The sequence below is a fragment of the Galeopterus variegatus genome, unplaced genomic scaffold, assembly GCF_000696425.1.
Source record: "Galeopterus variegatus unplaced genomic scaffold, G_variegatus-3.0.2 Scaffold1902, whole genome shotgun sequence".
NCBI lineage: Eukaryota > Metazoa > Chordata > Mammalia > Dermoptera > Cynocephalidae > Galeopterus > Galeopterus variegatus.
Window position 1 is genome coordinate 42,905 of NW_007728013.1, and position 22,462 is coordinate 65,366.

The window sequence follows — 22,462 nt, forward strand, 5'->3', positions numbered from 1 at the left end:
GGCCGCCTCTCCTGCACATCCTCACTCGGTCACTCCGTCCCTGGGCCCCCGTCATTAAAGGTCTTATGTGCTGTGCCGTAGCTACCTGGACATCATCGAGCAGGCCATTTCTGAAGGGGACACCTTGCTCATCGAGAACATTGGTGAAACCGTGGACCCTGTGCTGGATCCTTTACTGGGCAGGAACACGATTAAAAAGGGAAAGTGAGTTGTTTGCACCCCATGGTTGAATCCAGGTAAACGTCTCAGCGAGGCCTTGGCAATGTTTGTAGAAAAAATGTATGGATTTTCCTTTGCTTTCCTGGTCAGTAGCAGGGGCCTTAACAAAATGCTGGCTGGTGTGAAGGAACCCCAAGCTCCGGAAGGAGAGATTGGAAAGACGGGCCCGATTCCCCTTTAGTAATATCTACAGCATCATTTTATTAGTGATTATCTCCAGGTGGCCGTCCTTGAGGGTCATGTTTTTCTTCTTTCTGTTCTTATGCATTTTGCAAATTTTGAGACTACAGTACTTTTGTTTAAGGCAGGTGAAATTCAGGTAACAGGGAATTAACCATATGCAAGTGTACAATTCAGCAGCATTTAGTACACTCACAGTGTTGTGCAGTTATCACGGCCGTCCAGTTTCATATTTTCATCACCCCAGAAGGAAACCCTGTACCCAGTAAGCAGTCACTGTCTGTTCCCCCTCCCTCCCAAGTTCTGAACACCAGCCCACTTTTTGTCTCCATGGATTTACCTATTCTGGACATTTCATAGAGATAGAATCATGCAACGAGTGTCTTTTTTGAGTCTGGCTCTTTTTTTTTTTTTTTGTCCTTTTTGAGACCGGCCGCACCGTGCTCAGCCAGTGAGCACTGTGAGCGCACCGGTCATCCCTATATAGGATCCAAACCCGCGGCGGGAGCGCCACCGCACTCCCAGCGCTGCACCCACCCGAGTGCGCCACAGGCTCGGCCCGAGTCTGGCTCTTTTTACATAGCATGTCTTCAAGGGTCTTGCATGTTGTAGCAGGTGTCAGTGCCTCATTCCTTTTTATGGCGGAATTATCTTCCATTGTATGGATCTACCACATTTGTTTATCCACTCATCAGCTGACACATTGAGCTTATGTTAATTTTTCATATAAAGAAAAAAAATCGGCTTTAAGACATAAGTGTCAGAGTTGACAGGAGCTGCCTTTAAAAGCAGGGGTGCCTGCAGAAGCCAGAACAGAGGTGGCACATAAATGCACTGATGTCTGGGAAGGCCTAGCATGAGGGCTGATACCCAAGGGGTGAAGACAGGGAGGGGCCCCCAAAAGCGAGCTCAATCAGAAAGAGAGAGCAGAGCCAGGAGCAAGAGAGAAGCGGCCCCCCACACTAGATCAACAGACCCAGGTGTCCAGCCCTGGGGAGCTTCCAGAATGTACTGGGTTCTGAATTAGGTCTGGAGTGGTGAGCTCGGGCAGACCCAGTCCAGAACACCAGTACATTCAAGTCGAGTCAGTCCCTGTCGAGGCTCCCCAGGTGAGCACAATGTGCAGCCAGAGGTGAGCAAACACCCTGTGGAGATAAGACCACATCCCCCGAGGAAGAGCAGGGCCTCTGGAAGACCCAGCCCCAGCCAAGAGGAGGAACGGACGAGGAGGGCTGAGCTGCTTTCCCGGCACCCAGGAGGAGGGTTCAAGGCGGCAGCCTGGCATGGGCACGTCCACCAGACTGGCACGAAGGGTGGTCTGAGCTGGCGTTACTGTCACTTGGTCACTGGGAATTCCTTTAACCCTTCCCTCCTCTGCCCACCAGGTTCATTAGGATCGGTGACAAGGAGGTGGAGTACCACCCCAAGTTCCGCCTGATCCTGCACACCAAGTACTTCAACCCGCACTACAAGCCGGAGATGCAGGCTCAGTGCACCCTGATCAACTTCCTGGTCACCCGGGACGGACTCGAGGACCAACTCTTGGCTGCTGTGGTGGCCAAAGAGCGCCCGGACCTGGAGCAGCTGAAGGTAACGCCCGACACCGGCCGAAGGGGCCTCCGCTTGTCACACTGAATTCTATCCTCTCGCCCAACAGAATGAGCCATTTCTCGCTCCCGCTGTCCCCTCATCCAGCTCCCCAATCTAATTCTAAGTCAAATGACCACTTCACTGAAAGAGCAGGAGTCACAGCGGTCCCCAGACAGCTCTAAAGCTGCAGACTGCTGCCCTCAAGAGCGGCCTGTGCCTCCGGCCCGTGTGCAACCACTTCTGCTCAGAGGGCCCAGGCCCGCCTGTCTCCCCCTTCTTTCTCCATGTTCACTTGACAGGAGGCTGGGAGCAGGCCCCCCACAGCTCTGGGGGCTCCCACTTCTGCCGGCCTCCTTTCAGCGTGATGTCATTTCTCTCCACCTGAGTCCCGGGCCTTGGCTTGGCCAACACAGCCTCTCAGGGAGGCCAGGAGTGCGCTGTTGACCGGCGAGGCCACGCAGTGCCTGACTTGGCTTCCCCGGGTCTCGGCCACTCCTGCAGGCGAACCTCACCAAGTCTCAAAATGAATTTAAGATTGTTCTGAAAGAGCTGGAAGATTCTCTCCTGGCCCGCCTGTCAGCCGCATCGGGGAACTTTCTGGGAGATACTACCCTGGTGGAGAATCTGGAGACCACCAAACACATGGCCAGTGAGATCGAGGAGAAGGTAAGAAGCCATCCTCCGCCACCTGCTCCCTGCCACCTGTCCCCTGTGGGCCCCAGGCCAGAGCATGTGGGAAGCTTGGCAGCAGGGCTGAGAGGTGCCTCCTCCAATGGGCAGGCAGAACAGAAGCCACAGCCACCTGAGTGCCCAGGGTGCCTGGACAGGGAGAAGGGGCCGGGTTCCACCCAGAATGCTGCCATCTGCTGAGAGTCCCCTGGGGTGGCTTTGGAGGGAGCACAGGGTTTTGGGTGGGGGGGCACTTGCCCATGGCGTTGTCCACCTGCTGGTTTTGTTCGAGCCCCTTTTGTTTGTTTTGAGGTGAAAGAGGCAAAAATCACAGAAGTTAAAATCAACGAGGCAAGAGAGAACTATCGCCCGGCTGCAGAGAGGGCGTCTCTGCTGTACTTCATACTGAACGACCTCAACAAAATCAACCCCATCTACCAGTTCTCGCTCAAGGTATGGCTGGACATGGGCTCGGGGGCTGGGGGCCTGGTGTCACCAGAGCCATCAGGCCATGCCAGGCCACCCTCTGAGGGCAGACCAGGTCCAGGCTGCAGACAGGGATGGGAGGGGAGCCAGGGGCACTGGATCAGTCCAATGCCAGCACGCTTGGAGGAGGGTCTGAGCTGGTCCCTCCACACTGCTCTTGCCCTGGTGCCCCCAGGCACCCCCTTCCCCAAATCAAAACAAGCCAGAGGCCACCGTGGGCAGTGGGGAGCCTCCGTGGCTCTCAGCGGCCACTTCCCCAGGCCTTCAACGTGGTGTTCGAGAAGGCCATCCAGAAGACCACCCCTGCCGACGAGGTGAAGCAACGTGTGATCAACCTGACGGATGAGATCACCTATTCTGTCTACATGTACACGGCCCGCGGGCTCTTCGAGCGAGACAAACTCATCTTCCTGGCACAAGTTGCATTTCAGGTAACATTTTGCTTGCTCCTCAAAGTGTGGTCCGTGGACCGGCAGCATCAGCACCCCCTGGGAGCTTGTTGGAAACACAGGTTCTTGGGACCACCCAGAACTGGTGAATCCGAGCCTACATTTTAACAAGATTCCCTGGTAATTACGAAGTTCGACAGGCCTGACTTGGAACATGCCTGGGGCTCTCTTTATTTGGTATTAGGGAAGCAGGCAGGGTGTCCCAGTGGGAGTTGCTGAAGGCGGAGGCCAGTGAAAGAGAATTTTACAGAGAAATGTGATTTTACTACATATAAGCAGTGCTGAGTGCATAGTCCCGCACTAGTGCTTGGCCCGCTGTGGACGCTGAACAATACGTCTTAAGACATAAGTGTATGAATGAACAGAAACTCGTCCTTCTTTATTTATACAGTCCTGATAAAATACGTAAAGATTTGCGTTCCATTCAATTGATTAAATGCCCCCTCTGTGATTTCGTTTACACTGTGTTGTAAGTATGGTTGGAAACACTAGTTTTATAGATGGCTTGGGTTTTCAATGCACACTCAAGCTGTGAACTGGTGGGGTCCAGATTAGGAGGTCCCTTTTATATCTGCATCTGAGTCACAGGTTCGCTGAGAGTTTTCCTCCCTGCTGGGAGGTCATCAGGGTCCTCAGTGCTCCCCCTGATTTTCCAGGGTAGAAAGCATTCTCTTCAGGTCCAAAGAATGTTCCGTTTAACCAGAAGAAAGGTCTGGCTCAGGGAGAAACTCTCTCTGGAGTCTGAAGAAGGGGCCGTTTGGGCACCAGACTGAGGAGACAGCAGTGACCCCCAGTCCCCAGCCCCCTGCCGTCCATCTGAGACAGACAGAGTCACGATAGCTACCCAACACAGCCACTTCGAATGACCCAGACCACACCCACTGCACACACAAGGGACAAGACAGCCTAGGGTGTGACCTGGCAATTCCACTCCTGGGTGTATTCCCCAAAGAATTGGAAACAGGCATCCAAACAGACCCTTGTACCCCAACGTCCGTGGCAGCATTCCTCACAGCAGCCGGGAGCCAAATCATTCCCAATAGCCAAAACAAGCCAAGTGCCCATCCGCAGTGAATGGAAAACTTCAATGTGCTACATCCAAACGTAAAATGTTATTCAGCCTTAAAAAGGAATTCAGTTCTGATGTATGCTAGGATGTGGATGAACCTCAGAAACGTTATGCTAATAGTGTTGCAAAAGGCATATCCCGTACGATTCGATTTATATGAAATGTCCAGAATAGGCAAATCCGTAGAGACAGAAAGCAGATGGGTGGTTGTCAGGGCCTGGGGGTGGGGGACGGGGAGTGACTGCTTCCTGGACAGAGGATTTCCTTTTGGGGTGATGAGAAAGTTCTGGAACTAGATAGAGGTGGTGGTTGCATAACATTGTGAATGTCCTTAATGCCAGTGAGTGAAGCGAGCACTTCAATAGGGCTCAAGTGGTCGATTTGACATTATGTGTATTTTACCACAGTTCTGAAAACACAGCAGGGGGAAGACAAGTTTTGCCCCAACCCCAAGGGGCAGGCCAGCATTTCTCCTGCCCTTCTGTGGGCTGCCAACACCCCTCACCCCTGCAGCGGGGCCAGCATTGAGTGTGTGGCCCTCACGTTCCCTCAGGTCCTATCCATGAAGAAGGAGCTGAACCCAGTGGAGCTGGATTTCCTCCTACGTTTCCCTTTTAAGGCCGGGGTCGTCTCGCCGGTGGACTTCCTGCAGAACCAGGGCTGGGGCGGGATCAAGGTTTGTCTCCAGGCTTTGGACACTGTGTACTGTCTCCCGCAGCAGAGCCTTTCCGGGTGATGCTGAGGATGTTTACAAGGCCCTCCTGTAAATCGGGTAAAGCAAGGAGGCCCCAGCCATAGGGATGGCAGACCCACTGGGCAGACTGCCAGGTCACAGGAAGCTTCCGCATTCCTATTTGAAATGCAACCCTCCTTAGGTCCCTGCACACGGCAGCAGAGGGCCACATCCACAGGGAACAGATAGGCCCTGCGCATGTCCGGGGATCAGCTCCTCACCCACCTCTTCCAGCCTCCTTCTCCTCCCAGGGCTCGGAAAGTGCAAAGTGTAAAGGTTATTCCTCAGATTCCTGGACACACACAGTCAGGGACCCTTGAGTTTCAATGTCAGAAAGCCCTGAAGAAGGAAGTCCCCTGAGACAGAATGGCCCTGTTTCCAGAGACCTCTAGAGAAGCAGCCACCAGTCCCTTCCCATATGCCCCACATGCCCCTGGATTAGATTCCTTCATGTTGGCCTGCAGCTGACATGGACATCTAGCTCATCGTTCCAGTGACAGGCCACTCAGGCGTTCCCTTCCCAGAGCCCCAGGAAGGCAATGGCCTTTCCTCACGGAATTCATATAGGATCGTCTTGGGGAAGGTGCCTGCTGGGCCTCTAGGTGGGCAGGTGAGCAGGAAGAGTGTCAGGGACTGTCATGTCTGCCCCTAGGCCCTCGCCGAGATGGATGAGTTCAAAAACCTGGACAGTGACATTGAAGGATCCGCCAAGCGATGGAAAAAGCTTGTGGAGTCAGAGGCCCCAGAAAAGGAAATCTTCCCCAAGGAGTGGAAGAACAAGACGGCCCTGCAGAAGCTCTGTATGGTGCGGTGCATGAGGCCGGACCGCATGACCTACGCTGTCAGGTTAGTGTCCCCGCAGAGGCAGAGGGCACGTCCAGGACGCCTCAGCCATGGGCCACTGCGCTGGGCATTCTGTGGACCTAAGTTAATCCTCCTAGCTCATTTTTTAGCTCCATTTTACCGAGGAAGGAAAGTAGACTCAGAGAAGTTAAATCCTTTGCCCGCATAGTTCTGCGGGGACAGAGGCAGGACCGACTCCAGTCCCGCGTTCCCGTTAAAATGTCAGTGTCTCAGGGTGCAGTTAGCAGAGTCCCTCGCCCCCACAGACCTGGGTGAGGAGGGACGCCATGTGACATATGATAGGAAGCAAGACTCGAGACTTCCCACTGAGCTCCAAGATGGCAAGTGGAATTTTAAGTGTGGACATGAATGTCCTCTGTGGTTCTACAAACAGGGTCCTTTTAGGATGGTTTGGGGAGAAAACAGTAGCAAAGCCACCAGCGTCTGAGGGCTTTCCACCCCTCAATAGCGAAATCTAAAGTCAGTGATGCGTGTTGATGATGGCTTGTTTGCAAGAGAAGTGTCCTAATTTCATGAACAATTTCTCCAGAACTAAAATGCTTGCACGTCGAAAGAGGACAAGCTGTTAAAGGAAATGGGGGTTTAACACGGAAACAGGCCCAGGGTCCATTCCTGGAGCACTTGTGGGCCATTTGGCTTCCTCTCTTTTCATTGCTTCTGACAGCCTGAAAGCAGCCCGATGTCCCAAAAGACACCACGTCCCTAAAGCAGAGGCCTGACTCACATGTGTTGGCTATTCAGACTTTTTTGGTCTTGCTTTGTTTTCCTTGGTAGAAAAGGAAAGGGGTGGGGGTGGGAAGCAGAATGAAACCAGGATCCTGTAACGCAGGAGGGTCATGCAGAGCAGGATCCTGGGCGCGATGTTGGAAGGAGGGAAAGGCCAAGGTGAAGGACACCTGACTGTCTCAGCAGGAACATCCACCTGCCTGGGATAGTTTAGCATGTTTGGGTCACAGGCCCATCCAGAAGGTGAGCTAAAATGACTTCCTCCATCTCCAGAGCACTTCTGAGGATTACCTGAGTTAACATATTGATGGCACGTTGGTGACCTAAAATAAGGAAGGGGACACGAACTGCAGAAGAACTACAGTGCTTTGCGTTGGCATGGGTGATCCCAAACCCAGGGGAACCCAGATCACGTCCTTGGCCTTGAAATATGCAACATTCTTATGATGTGGAGGAAAGCAGATTTACCTCCCTAATGACAGGGGGTGGGGGATAGCTTAAAAGCAAAGAAATTCAGATAGATGGTGAGTAACAGCAGCAGCTAGTGCTGATCACGGGCATCTCCATGGCATTACTGAAAGCATTTTGCCTCTGTTAACTCACGGGTCCCTCCCACAATCCCAGGAATGGCAGGTCCACATTCCCGGTTCACAAGCACAGAGAGCGGAAGGGGCTTGCCCAAGGCAGAGTGGTGTACAGGCAAACTGCTCTGCCCTCAAAACAATACAAATAAAAAAAAGTCCTAATTTATGGCACTTGCCAATTTCTGTGGTGTAAATACTCCCACCGTGGCCGCTGTAAGCTGCCAGGGGTTTGCTGGGAGCCGCCGCAGCAGTCCTCTGCCAAGGACACACACAGGGGGAGGTGGGGCCTGCCTGGAGCCTGCCAAGCACACGTTGTTCTGCATCATTAATTCACCCACAAAGAATGGCCCTATGGCCTGGCCGAGTGAGTCTCAAAGGCAAGGTGTTCCAGCCATGCCCAGGGGCAGGGTTCAGTAAGTCTGGGAAGTCCCTTCCTGGACAAGGATCACAGCATCTATGTGCTGGATCAATTCCAAAGGCCTGAACTGAACAGAACTGGGGCTTCAGGAGGTGCACCTCCTCCCCTCCTCCCTGCCTCCCATCAGCTAATTGCAGAAGCCAGAGGAGGCCAGAGGGGGAAACAAACAGATAGAGGTGTCCCCGGAATGTCCCAAGGGAGAGGAAGGGCCCCAGCCTGCTGGCCCCTGCAGCACTCAGACAGCACCTGCCTAAGGACGCACACATCCTCGCCCCAGGGGTGCCGCCTTTTGTCCATTCGAGGACCGGGCTGGAGTTAAACTACTCGGTTTGGTTCATATGACTCATTCAGAATACAGTAAGCTCAGCCGTCTGTGATCAAGGGAGAGGCGCAGATTCTTGAATCCAAAGATCACCCCCAAGAACACTAGATTTTCCCTGCGAGGATTATCTGAGGCCTTAGAAAGAGTTTGGGGCTTGGTACAGAGAGGTGTTAATGGATTCTAAAGTCACTTTTGTTCCTTTGATCTTTCTGATTATCCATGTTTTGTGGTCTTTCAAGCTCATCAAAACTGCTCTAATTTGAACTTCCTAACTTCTCAACCCCGCTCGGCTGACCTTGTGTGCCTTTCCAAACAGGGGTGACATCAGTTCAGAGACAACCTCTCCCTGCACCTACTCCAAGGAGGGGAGCATTGCAGGGCCCCTCCGGAAACAAAGAGTGTCCCCAGCAGATAAAGCCAGGGTGGAAGACACAGACCCCCCCCACATGCACGCACAGCCCTCGCCTTGCAGGAAGAAAAGCCCTGTAAAGACTTTCTCTGCTTAAGAAAGTCCACCAAGAAAATGGCCCTTCCTTCCACCCAGGGCCGTGGCCCACCCCAGCCCCCTCGCCCTTGGCCCAGAGCAGCAGCTCCCACTGCCTTTGGTCTGACAAAGCACGTTGCCCCCAGGAACTTTGTGGAGGAGAAGATGGGCAGCAAGTTTGTGGAAGGCCGGAGCGTTGAATTCTCTAAGTCCTACAAGGAGAGCAGCCCCTCCACTCCCATCTTCTTCATCCTTTCCCCGGGCGTGGACCCTTTGAAAGATGTGGAAGCCCTGGGTAAGTGCAGCGGGCGAGGGCTGTGCTCAGAAGTGGGGCATGTGCCAGCATCGTCAGCCACAGAAAAACGCATGTCAAAACCACAGCGAGAGGCCACTGCACACCTGCTAGGATGCTGTCATTGAAAACAGAAAAACGACAGGTTGGTGAGAGAAATGGGAACCCCTGTACAGTGCTGGCGGGAACACAAAATGGCGCAGCTGCCGTGGCAAACAGTTCGGCAGTTTCTCAGTAAGTTACGTGTAGAATTACCATAGGCCGCAGCAATTCCGCTCCTGGGTACACGGAAGAACTGAAAACACTTTAGACAAGCATTCATTCACAATAGCTAAAAGGTAGAAACACCCCAAATGTCCATCAGCTGATGAATGGATAAACAAGACGTGGTCCATCCACACTATGGAGTATTACTCAGCCATGAAAGGGAAGGAAGCCCTGACGTGGGCTATGACGTGGACAAACCTTGAAAACACGCTAAGTGAAAGAAACCAGGCACACAGGCCCATAGTGCATGTTTCCATTTATACTACATACCCAGAAATGGTAAATACACAGGGAAAGAGAGCAGATCAGTGGTTGCCAGGGGCAGGGGCAGGGCGGGGGGGCTGCTTACTGGGTGTGGGCACTCCTTCTGGGGTGACGACAACGTGCTGGAACCTGATAGACGGTGGCACGACACTGGGAATGTACTAAATGTCACTGAATTGCACACTGTAAGGTGTTTTTTAAAATGCTAAACTTTATGTTATATTTATCTTACCACAATAAAAAAAACCCGGGGAGGTGTGTGGAATTCCCAGCTGTGGATCACAGAGCCTAACCGTCATCATTTAATCATCCCCATGCTTTTCCTGTTTTTCTTTTCCTTAGGGAAAAAGCTGGGATTTACCATAGACAATGGAAAACTCCATAATGTGTCCCTGGGGCAGGGACAAGAGGTGGTGGCCGAGAACGCCCTGGACGTGGCTGCAGAGAATGGACACTGGGTCATTCTGCAGGTACAAGGGGCCGGCATCGCCAGGGTGAGGGATCCCCTCACTAAGGTGGCCCTGGGGACAGGCCAGGAGGCCTGAAAGAAAGCAGGTCATGAGATTCACATTCAAAAATGTGACTGGGAACTCAACAGCCCACTGAAGGCCCCCAAGTTGTTGGCACCCTGGTCAGCTGGGTGGTGGGGCGGGCACCAGGATGGCCCACATGAAAGCACACTGGGGTTTATACCAGAATACCCCTAAAAAAAACCCTCCCCCAAAAAAACCCACTGGGCCGACAAAAGCATCCTCCTCCTCCTCCCCCTTGCCTGGGGCAGGCAGCAAGGCCACAGCGCCCAGGAGACGCTCTCCCCATGTCTGCTAAACCTGAGCACGACCAGCCGTCCTCGGCCTGGGCCCACCTGCCCCTCCTAGCCCCCAGCTGGCCCCACAGACCCCGAGCCTGCCACGTCTTCCACAGACCCCACAGTGTGTGTTGACCTCAGTCCCCAGGGCCTGGCCGGGCCCTGTGTGAAGCCCCTGGCTTCAGGAGGAGGGCGGGGACCATGCGAGTAAAACGTCAGCCTGTGCCAGGGAGGACACGGAGGAGTCCCCATAAGGCTGGAGGTTTTGAACTAACTGAGCACGAGAATCAACTCTGGGGCTTCAGTCGCTTTGCTGAAAATATCCCGGCATGCCCAGCACCTGGCTGGGGGGACGGGTGGCGAGTGTGGGGTGCCCGCAGGAAGAGCCCTGCCCACTCCTGGGGACATGGCCATGCAGCCGTCCTTGTGGGCCCAGGGCTGGGGGAGAGGCGTGTGCGGGCAGCTCACTCCTGGTCCCGGTTGCAGAACATCCACCTGGTGGCCCGCTGGCTGAGCACCCTGGACAAGAAGGTCGAGCGCTACAGCACAGGCAGCCACAGCGACTACCGCGTGTTCATCAGCGCAGAGCCGGCCCCCAGTCCCGAGTCCCACATCATCCCCCAGGGCATCCTGGAAAACGCCATCAAGATCACCAACGAGCCCCCCACGGGCATGTACGCCAACCTGCACAAGGCCCTGGACCTCTTCACCCAGGTAGGGTGGCACCGGCTCAGGCTGCTCCCCCATCTTGTGCCTGGGCCCAGTGTTGGGCCCAGCGTCGGTCCCCACATCCCCTGAGCAGCCACAGGGCCCAGATGAAAGGAAGGAGTTGGGCCTGTGAAGCCAAGGGTCACCCTGTGAACAGGGGGACCCACCCACCCTGCTGTCTCCCCAGTACACTTGTGCACACACGCACAGCATGTTGCAAAACCCCTACACTCCTGAAAGACTGTGCAAGAGGCAAACGATTTCAAGTGCTATGGCACGCTAATACCTACAACTTTGTAAAGCAGGAGCACATTGTTTTAATGGGTTTCACGGGCCTGCAAGCCGGCCCAGGTAAACGCTGCTCATCACGTCTGGGGATGGTGAGCTAACCAGTCACCACTGGGCCCTTGAAACAAGGCCGAGTCCCACAGGTGGCTCCTGAAGGTCCATCAGCCTCCCTGGGGCCACGGCCCTGTCCCTGCTTGCGGTCTCACGAGGTATGACGCTGGTCTGAAGGCCACAGCACCCACTGCCGGAGGCAATCGGTGACTGGTGGGAAGATGGTGAGACGTCCTCACTGGGCCTCGGGCTCTGGTTCCATGACCCCTTTGGTCGCCTTCAGTCCCCTCCCCCAACCACCATCAGCAGGAAAGCTGCCAAAATGTAGCTGGCTTGGTCGTCCTCTGCTAATAACTGCAGTGGCTTTGCACTGCCCCTAGGACAGAGGGCGAAGGCCTTGAGGACCCAGGGCACCAAGCCCCCAGGCTGGGTCCCCTCCACCACCTGGAGCCTGTGCTCAGCTGACTCTTCCCTGTAACCCAAACCTCACAATCCTCCAGTCCTCCCTGGCCACCCTTGTGCACGGGGGTCACTCCCTTCTGCAGATCCCCAGCTCTGTACTCATCCTGTTGGCTCCTCATTGTTTTCTGCTGCACTAGTGAGCTTTGTAGCAATTTGACACGGCTGTGTGTCTGAGCACATGCTGTTTTTCCTTTAGTATTTCATTTTTATTGTATTTTGCAGAAGTCTCGGTCAGTGAAAGGTGGGGGTGGGGCAACGGTGGGCGGGGACCTTGGCCTTCCCTTCCAGCCAGTTTGGAGCCCTGTGCCCATCAGCACATAGGAGTGGCATCTAATCCAGTCTCCGGCTGGAAGGTGGGTGCCAAAGGAGACCTTTTGGAGGAAAAGGCAGCTGAGGCCTGCTTGCGGTGTGCAGGGGTGAGCCAGGTGAAGAGGTTTGTGAAGCAGCTCGGCAAGGGGGAAGAGTAGGAGGAAGCCTGTGAGAAGCAGCGGCTCCCAGGCGAGTGCAGGAGGGGGAGGGCAGAGCAGGAGAGGGGCCCAGCTGGAGCAGGCTGATGCCTCTGGGGGACAGAGCGGCTGCTGCGCAGCTTCCTGAAGCCTCTGTGTGTTCAGGAGCCTCCCACCCCCCACTTAGCAAAGACTAATCAGTAAAATTTCACTAACCCAGAGAGATCTAGGATCCAGAATTTGGACTGCATTTGCCCTACCCTGGGCCACTAGAAAAGAAAGGGTTTGCTTAACAACACCCCTCCCTGTTATAGGAAGACTTCGCCAACTGTTTTTAAAGAGTTTGGGATACTATTTGTATGCGAAATGATGCGGAATGGTGACGGTTACAGAGGAACATCATTTCTTACTAAATAAGTCCTGAAATGTCCAGTATTTGGGAATATTTTATTAGAAATCAGTATCAATAATTCAACTTGTCGTAAACATGAAAAAGTGGTAAAACCGCGTTTCTAAAGGAAACAAGCGAGCGAGCTCTGCCTCGGCCTTTGCGGACAGCTCCCCGCGTGGCCGTCTGAAGAGAGACCAGCTCAGAGACAATCGGTGGCTCTGTCGCTGACCCCACCACCGCCCACTCCACCGCAGCTGCAAAGCCTGGGCTCTTGCCCCACTTGGGGCCTTCCTGTGTAAAATTCTCCCTTTCCCTCTTCCTCTTGTTAACATTCAACACGGAACATGTCACCCCCAGGACACCCTGGAGATGTGCTCCAAAGAGGTGGAGTTCAAGTGCATCCTCTTCGCCCTGTGTTACTTCCATGCCGTGGTGGCCGAGAGGCGCAAGTTCGGTGCCCAGGGCTGGAACAGGTCATACCCCTTCAACAACGGGGACCTCACCATCTCCATCAACGTGCTCTACAATTACCTGGAGGCCAACACCAAGGTGAGGGATGAAATCAGTGTGCCGATGCACCTGGCCACCCCCAAATCGGTCCCTTCCCCGTCCCCCTCCGCCGGCTTGGACACGATCCCTCCTTCTTTCCTTCCATCCTCCTCCTCCCTCCCTTTCTTTAACTGTTCTCCGTCTTATGTCTGAAAGATGTTAAGTAGGTTTCATAAGCCAAAGAAAATCTGAAAAACATAAAACTCACCTCACAACCTGACATGACTGTCACCACCCAGTCCGCTGCCACCTCCTCCTGCACTTCCTTTCTGGCAATTTGCTGCTATGAGCACACTGCGGGGGTCCACTCAAAGGCATCTGCTCATCTTGCATCTGAACAGGGATGTGCCCCAGAAACCCCAGCACCCCTGGCAGCGTGACCTGGGACGACGGAGCAGACACGCAGGGCTTCCTGGGCTGTGGGCCTCCACTGGGGCTCTGTCGGGGTCTGGAGGGTCCAAAAAAACCTCCTTGGAAAGAAGGGAGCCCTTCGTTTCATTTTCATGGAAAATGAGAATAAATGCATAATGTCACTTGCAAACTGCTACAGAGGACTGAAAAGAAAGCCAGCACGTCCTCCAGAAACTCTAGCAGCCACGTCCGAGGGGGCTGAGCAGGGTACAGAGTGGGCAGACACATGTGGCCTGGGGTTTATGAGCACAGGTTTGGGACCAGACTGGGGTTTTGAATCCCAGCACTGCAGTTTACTAGAGGGGCCCCCCTCCGTAAGTGGCATAAACCCCTCAGGCCTGGTGGCTCCATCTATAAATCCCCCTAAGGCTCAGCCACAACCACCCACCCCCCCATAAATTGGAGAGAGCAGTAGTCACCACCTCACATGGAGAAGCAGCGGGTAGAGCTGGGCCAGGAGCCGGCTCGCCGAGCTCTCATGGGACAGGCCCGGACGACGGTGGTCTCCATCAGCAGGTTGATGGGGGCGCACTTCACCTAAAACAGGTGCACACCTTACCATTCCCACCATTACACGTGCACAAGGAGAAGAGGTTAAGGAGGGTTCTCATTGTCGTGGTCAGGAGAGTTCCCTCTGGGGAGGTCAGTTTGGGAGGAACAGTTTTGTAAGAATTTCTTTAAGACGTTTCTGCACCACTTCCCCGGCTCATACACGCACGTACAGATTCCAAGCTGGCCAAGAATCCATGAGAGGGCACTTGGCGCGCTTCGGGGACCCCGCATCCCTCTGAGCACGGTGCTCCAATCAGGCCTGCACTGGCTGATCCTACCTCTCCATCCAAGTCCGAGAGCATGTCCCGGGGGCCTCTCCCCGTGTGCAGATGTGCCACCAGCTCCCTTCACTCTCCCTTCATAGCGCCAATACGCCTGACCTCAGTAACCACCTGCGATGACGTTGTCCACGGCCATGGCTTGGTCAGTCCTCCGACCCTGAGGAAGTAGGTCAGTGCTTCCCACACGAGCCGGAAGACAAAAATCAGCCGGAGTGTTTGTTAAAAACACAGGCTGACCTGTGCAGACTTTCCCAGGAAGAGGCCTGCTATCTGTACCTCCAAAGCACACGGGACGTTCTATCCGGCAGGTCACACCCCTCCCTGGTCATTAGTTCCACTGGTCCCCTCCCCTCTGCAGGAAAGGACTATCCCCAGCAGGCAGTGTGTGGGGACAAGAGGCAGAGTGGGGGGTGGGTTCCTCCTGCTTCACAGGAAAGCAGATGCAGCTGTTAAAGCAAACAAGTAAGACGCAGAAAAGCAGCTCAGCACACAACCAAGATAACCAAGCAGAGGAAAATATCTCTAAATCACAAAATGACAATTCGGAGAATATTAATGTTTTCACTAAAAATTCATGAGACTAAAACAGACAATAGATTAATCAACGAGTTCTTACTCAATTTAACTCGCCAGTATTTGAGAAATAGCTCTTTTAGGCAGGGCACTGTGGAAGTCACAACATTACACGAATGTCCACCTTGCCTGTAAGGAGCTGCAGTTGGGCTGGCTGGTTAGCTCGGTTGGTTAGGGTGCCACCCTGTAACACCAAGACCTGCGATCCTTGGGGAAATGCACGTGTGCAGAAGTGGTGGCCGAGCATGGGCCCCGACCGGGACAGCAGCTGGCCATGGGCCACACGTGGAATGCGGTGAGTCCAAATTGAGAGGTTGGGCGTGTGTAAAGTACTGAAAAGAGAATGTAAGAAGGTCTTATTAATTTTTATACCGATTACACATTGGAATGATCTTTTTACTTTTCTGAAAGGGCTGTTAGAGAAGTTAGAAGGACCCCTGGCTCCCACTGCACTTCTGTTGGATGGCACGGTGCACGAGAACCAGCTGCATGCCAGGGGCACGGGGGTGGCAGGAGGCTGCACTGGAGCCAGGCTTTGCAGGACGTGGGGCGAGCACTTGAGGGCAAGGGTGTACAGTGAAACAGCAAGGAAGAAGAGAGAACAGCGGGGACAGCTGAAGGGCAGGATGAGCGGAGACACAGCAAGAGACAAGGCTCGGCAGGCCACACAGAGTGTGGTCTTTGTCCCACAGCCCTGGGAAGCTGAAGTTTGCATCAGGTACATGACTTGCTCAGAGCCATCTATGCTACTACAAAGACCTCCGAGGCACACATGAGCAAGAGCTACTTGGAAATATGTAATAAACAAGGAAATTCGGAACCAGGACAACTTCAGTGGGGTCAGTACGGAAACCCGCCTGATACATCTTTGAAGATATGACTTCAAAATGGACTTCATGGCTGAAAGGATCCAGGATGCCCGAGAGTTAGGACTCGAGCCACATAGAACTAAGCTGCCTTTGTTGAAAGAGTGTAGGCTGGCCGACTATCTCACTTGGTTAGAGCATGGTGCTGATAACGCCAAGGTCAAGGGTTCAGATCTCCTTACCGGCCAGCCACCAAAAAAAAAAAAAAAAAGTGGACTGTGAAGGGACGGGGTCACAGCCAGCACCATGTTTGTGAGCACAGATGAAAGGACAAGGCAGAGGGAGCACATTCTGTTCTAGCCCCACGGCACCAGCAGAAGAGCCCTGCCAAAGTCACCATCAAGGTTAGTGCAGAGAGAAAGCCGGCGGTGGAAGCACAGTCTAGGACTGGGAGAGAGGCTGGACGGCCCCTCATGAGAGAAGCCAAAGGGAGACAGTGTCACGGAGGGGCTGACTGCCGAGTCAGACTCCAGGGAACAGTGGCATGGAAGGGGAGAAGGCGGCCTTTGGGGCTGAGTGGTAACAGGTCCACTGGGAGGCCGAGCTGGCAGGCGAAGATGCAGCGGCACAGACTCAGGGCCCTCACGCATGGCTGCCTAAGCCTCAAAGACAGAAAGGGACAGCGGGCACCTTCCCCTAACCACTTTCATCCTTCCTAAGGTGCCCTGGGATGATCTCCGCTACCTTTTTGGTGAAATCATGTACGGCGGCCACATCACGGACGACTGGGATCGCCGGCTGTGCAGGACCTACCTGGCCGAGTACATCCGGGCCGAGATGCTGGAGGGAGAAATCCTGCTGGCCCCGGGCTTTCTGATCCCCCCCAACCTGGACTACAAGGTAAGGAGAGATGTTCCTGCTCAGGGACGGATGACAAGGTAAACATGAGCTCACTCCGTGACGCAGCAGCAGCAGCAGAGGCTGACGCCGTCCTGGCTGGTCCCCGCGAGAGCCTCCCTCACAGGTGGAACATCAGTGACAGAGACCGGATGAGAGGCGCAGCCTCTGGGAAGGGGGTGGGAATTTCCTTCATGTAGCTGGCGAGCAAAGGGGCAGCCCATGGCGGGGGTTAGGGAGCAAGTGGGATTTGTACAGAGGGCAAGATGTGGGTGGAACGTCCTGGCGAGAAATGCGTAATAAACAGAGGACACAGGTTTCGGTGTACACAGCTTTCCTTTGGCAGCCGGCTTACAAACCGCCCCTCTTTCCAGGGCTACCATGAATACATCGACGAGAATCTGCCCCCCGAGAGTCCCTATCTGTATGGCCTGCACCCCAACGCGGAGATTGGCTTTCTGACAGTCACCTCAGAGAAGCTGTTCCGCACTGTCCTGGAAATGCAGCCCAAGGAGACTGACTCGGGAGCAGGCACAGGAGTATCTCGCGAGGAAAAGGCAGGGTTCTTCGTATCCATTCCCAGCGACAGGGGAAAGACGGGGCTTGGGAGGGGAAGGGGTAGCAAAGCGCAGACCTGACCGGCAGCAGCCTGGAGCTTGTTAGCGAGGTGCACTCTGTCCCCAGCTTGGGTTCAGGAAGCAGAAACTCTGGGGTGGGCCCTCCAAACTGGCTGACAGGTCCCCCGCTGTCCCTGACGAGGCTCAGTGTGAGAACCATGGGCCTAGTCCTGTGATGACACTGGCTGAGGGCTCAGGAGGGCACCTGTCATTCTGTAGCCCTGCCCTGCAAGCACAGGAGCAGCAGGCATGGCTCTTACAGGACAGTGCAGATGCGCCAGGACAGTCCTTCCACACGAGCTCAGGCGACTGCAACGGCAGATCCCAATAACACTCAAAGCATACAGAGGCTCAGAGAATGTCAGAGCATTTAAAAAATTCTCGCCTGTCTGTGCCATCTCATGAGGCATCAGCAACCTCGCACTCTTTAATATATTCTGGAAAAGTTCTATCAAATGTTAGCTGAGTATTGGGCTTTACAGTACACTGACCAAGTTCTTGACTGAAAGGCCCTTATTGCTATCAAGCCCGTGATCTTTTCTCCATCTAATGATTAAAACTAGAAATCTCCTGACAGACAGTGGGCCACTCCTTGGGAGGACAAAGTCACAGTTCTGTGACCACTGGGTGAATCTGACAGAGGGAAGGAAGCCAGTGCATTTGGAAATGTCTGGAGGCCCCAGGCCAGGGTGGCCTGACGGGGCCACAGCCTTGCCTGTGGGAACAGAATATACACGGCCTGTCGGCCCAGGTTCCCTTCCCCTCATCAGACGGGATCCTATGACCCCGCATGCCTCTTCCCTCTTCTCCGGGATTCGGGTCTGTGGATGTTCTGGGCCCTCTGCTTGGGCAAAGATGCAGTGACGGGGCTGCTGGGGACTGACTTCCAGGTGAAGGCCGTGCTGGATGACATCCTCGAGAAGATTCCGGAGGTGTTCAACATGGCTGAGATCATGGCAAAGGCAGCTGAAAAGACTCCCTACGTGGTGGTCGCCTTTCAAGAATGTGAAAGAATGAACATCCTAACCAACGAAATGCGCCGTTCGCTAAAGGAGCTGAACTTGGGGCTGAAGGTAAAGAAAAGTAAAAGGGTCGCCCGGCCGGGGGACCTGGCTTAGGAAGCAGGCTCGCCCCCACAGTCTGACTCACCAGCTCGACTGCGGCACAAACAGCAGACCCCAGGCCTCGCAGAGACTCGGCCCCTGGGGATTAGCGTGTCACTGCTTACCCCCTTCTTTCCCTGGTCTGGAGTTCTGGGCATTCCAGAACAAGCCACAGGAAGTTATCTGGACTGTTCCCTGGCAGGAAACGCTGGTTGTGGCCCTGACGTAGAGTGTCTCCAGAGGCACCGCACAGAGCCACAGTGTTGACACAGCTCATGACACACATGACACACACTGGAGCGGGTGGCTCTCCCATCCTCCCAAAAGCAGACAAAACAAGGCATATGCCTGACCACTTCTGCCCTGTGCCAAGTGGCATGGCCTGGGCTCCCCTGTATCCCTGTCTGTGTGTCCCTTAGGGGGAACTGACCATCACGACTGACATGGAAGACCTGTCCACAGCTCTGTTTTATGACACCGTGCCCGACACATGGGTAGCCCGGGCCTACCCCTCCATGATGGGCCTGGCGGCCTGGTATGCTGACCTGCTGCTCCGCATCAGGGTAAGCACAATGTTCCCTTGGGGCTGCTGCCTGTCTTAGACCCAAGGACTAAGTGCCAGGGCCTGGCCTGCCCACAGGAGCATGGCTGTGGAGCCCTGGAGGCTCCTGCTGGCCTGGCCTGTGTCAGAGCAGGGCCGGAAGGGCCCAGTGCATGCCACTCAGATGGCCTGACAGTGCGGGCGTCTCCTCCGTTAAGAGGAACACTGGCAAGCCTGAAGCGAGAGTGGCTTCCATCAGCTCTTGCCCAGAGCGCAGAAGCTCGAGTGAGCTCTCAGGGTGAACGCCTTCTGTCAGTAACGAGGCTCCCAAATCATCCTCCAGGGTTAAACCATTCCCTTCTTGACCCTTCTCTTCCTGTTTCCTCATTTGAAATGGAGCCAGACAGCAGAGCTTGTCCCGGGCAGGCGGCTGGGCGCCACTGATCCCTGTCAAGCACTCGGTGCCCGGCTCAGCAACAGCCCGGCCAGTGTTCCCAGGTCATCCTGCACCCTCTCCTCTCAGCAGCATGGGTCTCCCTCCAGGAGCTCGAGGCCTGGACGACAGACTTTGCCCTGCCCACCACCGTGTGGCTGGCTGGGTTCTTCAACCCACAGTCCTTCCTCACGGCCATCATGCAGTCCACGGCCAGGAAGAGCGAGTGGCCCCTGGACAAGATGTGTCTGTCTGTGGAAGTGACCAAGAAAAACCGGGAGGACGTGACAGCTCCCCCCCGGGAGGGCTCCTACGTGTACGGGCTCTTCATGGAAGGTAACCAGGCCCTGACCTGTCTGCAGAAGCTTCCAGAGCCAGTCCTACTGCCGGAGGAGCTCTTGGCAAAGACAGACAGTGCACAAGCTGTGGGGCAGATGGGAGAGAGGCACTCTCTGAGTGGCGTGTCGGCTCACGGCCACACTGACCGCTAGGGAGGGCTGACGGGATTCCAAGAACATGTAGAGGTCTGGAGGGGAGCAAACTCCCGTCCGCCAGCCGGGGCTCTGCTTGACTGGAAAGGGCAGTGCTTGGGTGAGGACAGCTTAACAACTGTTTACAGGCAATGAGGAACTCTGCCCTTCCTGGCCTGGGAGCAGGGAGCCAGGGTGGACGTGCGTTTTGTGAGTGAGAGGGCTACAGGGCACACGAGCTGAGCCTCGGCCACGAGCCCACCTCTGCTGGTGCTCCTGCCCCAAGTCCACCCACTCTGTCAGCTTCTGCCCCCATCCTCGGGAGCCCAGGGTGAGGCCATCTGGTGGCCAGGACCCAACAGCGGAAGAGGAAAGAGAAGCCAGGGTGCTCATTAGAATTCACTCCCACGTCAGCCCTGTCCTACGGGCAAGAGGTGGCAGACAGGACAGTGAGGCAGGCCATTTCCTCAGACCCACATTGAGCTGAACATCTACTCCACCACAAACCTGTCCCACTCAACGAATGATGTCACCCCCTTACCTGTGGGGTGACAGGGCCGGGCCAGCCAAGGCTCAGGCACCCCGTTCCCACATTACTGAAGACAAGCACAGCAGCAGCCATTCCTCATATTTATTTTGGAATTAGAGACAGGAAATATAAACATCATTAAATAGGGTGAGTAGAAATAACAGCAGTCTGGTTAAAGGCAAATAATATTTATATATGCATATACATATAGTTATTTATACTGTATACGTACACACAGAGTAGACATTACACATGACGGGAACCAGGGAACGCTAATCACCTGTAGTTTTCAGCTGGAGTTATGGTTTCCTGCCATTGAAATTAAGAAAGCTGACAGATAGGGTCTGAAAACACGACAAAGTTAATGGATGGACCTGAAGAGCTTTAGTGCTAAACTGTTCCTCAGTGCATAGGGCAATACTCGAGACACTCGGGGCAGCTACAACATGCACTTAATTACCCACAAAGTCCTCTGTTTACAACTCCATGTGTAGCAATTGCTGTGCCAGTCCAGCCCCTGGCACCTGGTCTGAACTTGCACCTCTGCAAAGGGTGGGGTGGTGCAAGGGCCACGCCTTGCCCCTTGGGCCCCCCCACTTACTGCCGCACACCAGACAGGACCCAGTCACCTCACCGAGGCCCCCTGACCCTCAGCTGTGCTGTCCCCACAGGAGCGCGCTGGGACACCCAGACTGGAGTCATCGCCGAGGCGCGGCTGAAAGACCTGACGCCGGCCATGCCTGTCATCTTCATCAAGGCCATTCCTGTGGACCGCATGGAGACCAAGAATATCTATGAGTGTCCCGTGTACAAGACGCGCATCCGCGGCCCCACCTACGTCTGGACCTTCAACCTGAAGACCAAGGAGAAGGCGGCCAGGTGGATCCTGGCAGCCGTGGCGCTGCTCTTACAGGTTTAGCTTGCGCCTGGGTCCTGCCTCGAGCCCACGCTCCCCTGGGCCAGATCAGCGGCCTAACCACAACTTAGAATTTCCAATGAGAAACTCAGCCTTATGACAGCGGCTTCTTTTCATTACAGGAACTGAGGGTTGCTTTTTGTTCTCTTACACAGTCAAGGTGCTTTGTAACCAAGCACATCTGGACAATCCAGGGGTGGAGGTTAGCATGAAGAGGCATTACACATTAAAGCAGTTGGTGTCGCTTAGCTGTGCTCATTTGATTCCGTTGAGTTGGCCCTCAGCTCTGTGCCTGATGGTCACCATGGGGCCTGGCACAGACTTGGGGTTGAGGTCTCAATTCTTACTGAAATACAAGAATTGTGGAGGCGGCAGCTCCTGTTTGCAAGAATCCCAAATCCTGACTTCCCAGCGGCGAGCAGGGGAGGGTGTCATTTGGGTTTATTTTTTATGGATCTTTTTTTTGGTGGTGAGGGGTGGGGACAGCTGACCTGTACAAGGATCTGAACCATGTCCTTGGGGTTATATGACTACGCTCTAACCAGCTGAGCTAAATGGGCAGCCCCAGGTTTATTTATTTTTTAACACAAGCAGCATGTGGGGTTAGGGTGCGGCAGTCAAACCCTTTGGCCTGCTCTGCATGAGAACAACCCACCAGAGAGGGGACAGAGCATTTCCTCACAAATAGGAGCCATCGCCTCCATGCACAGCATCTCATCGGGCATCATTCCCTTCTCTCAAGGATGAGAGGACCTTCTGTAATCACACACGTCCCCACCACCCCTCGCCTACAGAATCTGGAAGAACAAACTATTCCACATAGGCGCCATTTCCCCTTCTGCTGCCCACACTTTCTGCAATTGCTGGGCACAGAACACCATAAACATGGCCCTTGGGGACCACCTTAAGCATGTGCATGGGTCCTGGAAGGTTGCAGTGTCTTACTTCAATACTAAACACCCTAGTGCAGGGTTGGCAGCAGTTCAGCAGTGTGGGCCTCCAGCAGCCTGCCTG

General features: G+C 54.6%; 2 protein-coding genes across 4 annotated transcripts in view; one reads left to right on the forward strand and one right to left on the reverse strand.

The window, feature by feature from the left end:
• The window catches only part of DNAH17 (dynein, axonemal, heavy chain 17), a 64,315-nt gene extending 42,619 nt beyond the window's left edge, over window positions 1-21,696 (forward strand). The window contains exons 31-47 of the mRNA XM_008579506.1: window positions 82-204; window positions 1,785-1,989; window positions 2,491-2,655; window positions 2,971-3,111; window positions 3,405-3,575; window positions 5,216-5,338; window positions 6,048-6,241; window positions 8,940-9,088; window positions 9,959-10,086; window positions 10,911-11,138; window positions 13,128-13,319; window positions 16,663-16,842; window positions 17,214-17,396; window positions 18,347-18,529; window positions 18,979-19,122; window positions 19,644-19,869; window positions 21,204-21,696. Of these exons, the coding sequence (XP_008577728.1) occupies window positions 82-204; window positions 1,785-1,989; window positions 2,491-2,655; window positions 2,971-3,111; window positions 3,405-3,575; window positions 5,216-5,338; window positions 6,048-6,241; window positions 8,940-9,088; window positions 9,959-10,086; window positions 10,911-11,138; window positions 13,128-13,319; window positions 16,663-16,842; window positions 17,214-17,396; window positions 18,347-18,529; window positions 18,979-19,122; window positions 19,644-19,869; window positions 21,204-21,451 (2,983 nt within the window). The 3' untranslated portion in view covers window positions 21,452-21,696. The remainder of the gene's footprint in view (window positions 1-81; window positions 205-1,784; window positions 1,990-2,490; window positions 2,656-2,970; window positions 3,112-3,404; window positions 3,576-5,215; window positions 5,339-6,047; window positions 6,242-8,939; window positions 9,089-9,958; window positions 10,087-10,910; window positions 11,139-13,127; window positions 13,320-16,662; window positions 16,843-17,213; window positions 17,397-18,346; window positions 18,530-18,978; window positions 19,123-19,643; window positions 19,870-21,203) is intronic.
• PGS1 (phosphatidylglycerophosphate synthase 1) overlaps window positions 1-22,462 on the reverse strand; it is a 51,949-nt gene that overhangs the window by 2,126 nt on the left and 27,361 nt on the right. Inside the window, exon 9 of one of the 3 annotated variants that reach the window (XM_008579501.1) lies at window positions 21,175-21,296. The exons of 1 other annotated variant lie outside the window; for it this stretch is intronic. The gene's annotated coding sequence lies outside the window, so the exon portion shown is untranslated. Of the gene's footprint in view, window positions 1-21,174; window positions 21,297-22,462 lie in introns of those variants that run through there. One more of the 3 variants, XM_008579503.1, reaches the window with a different exon arrangement.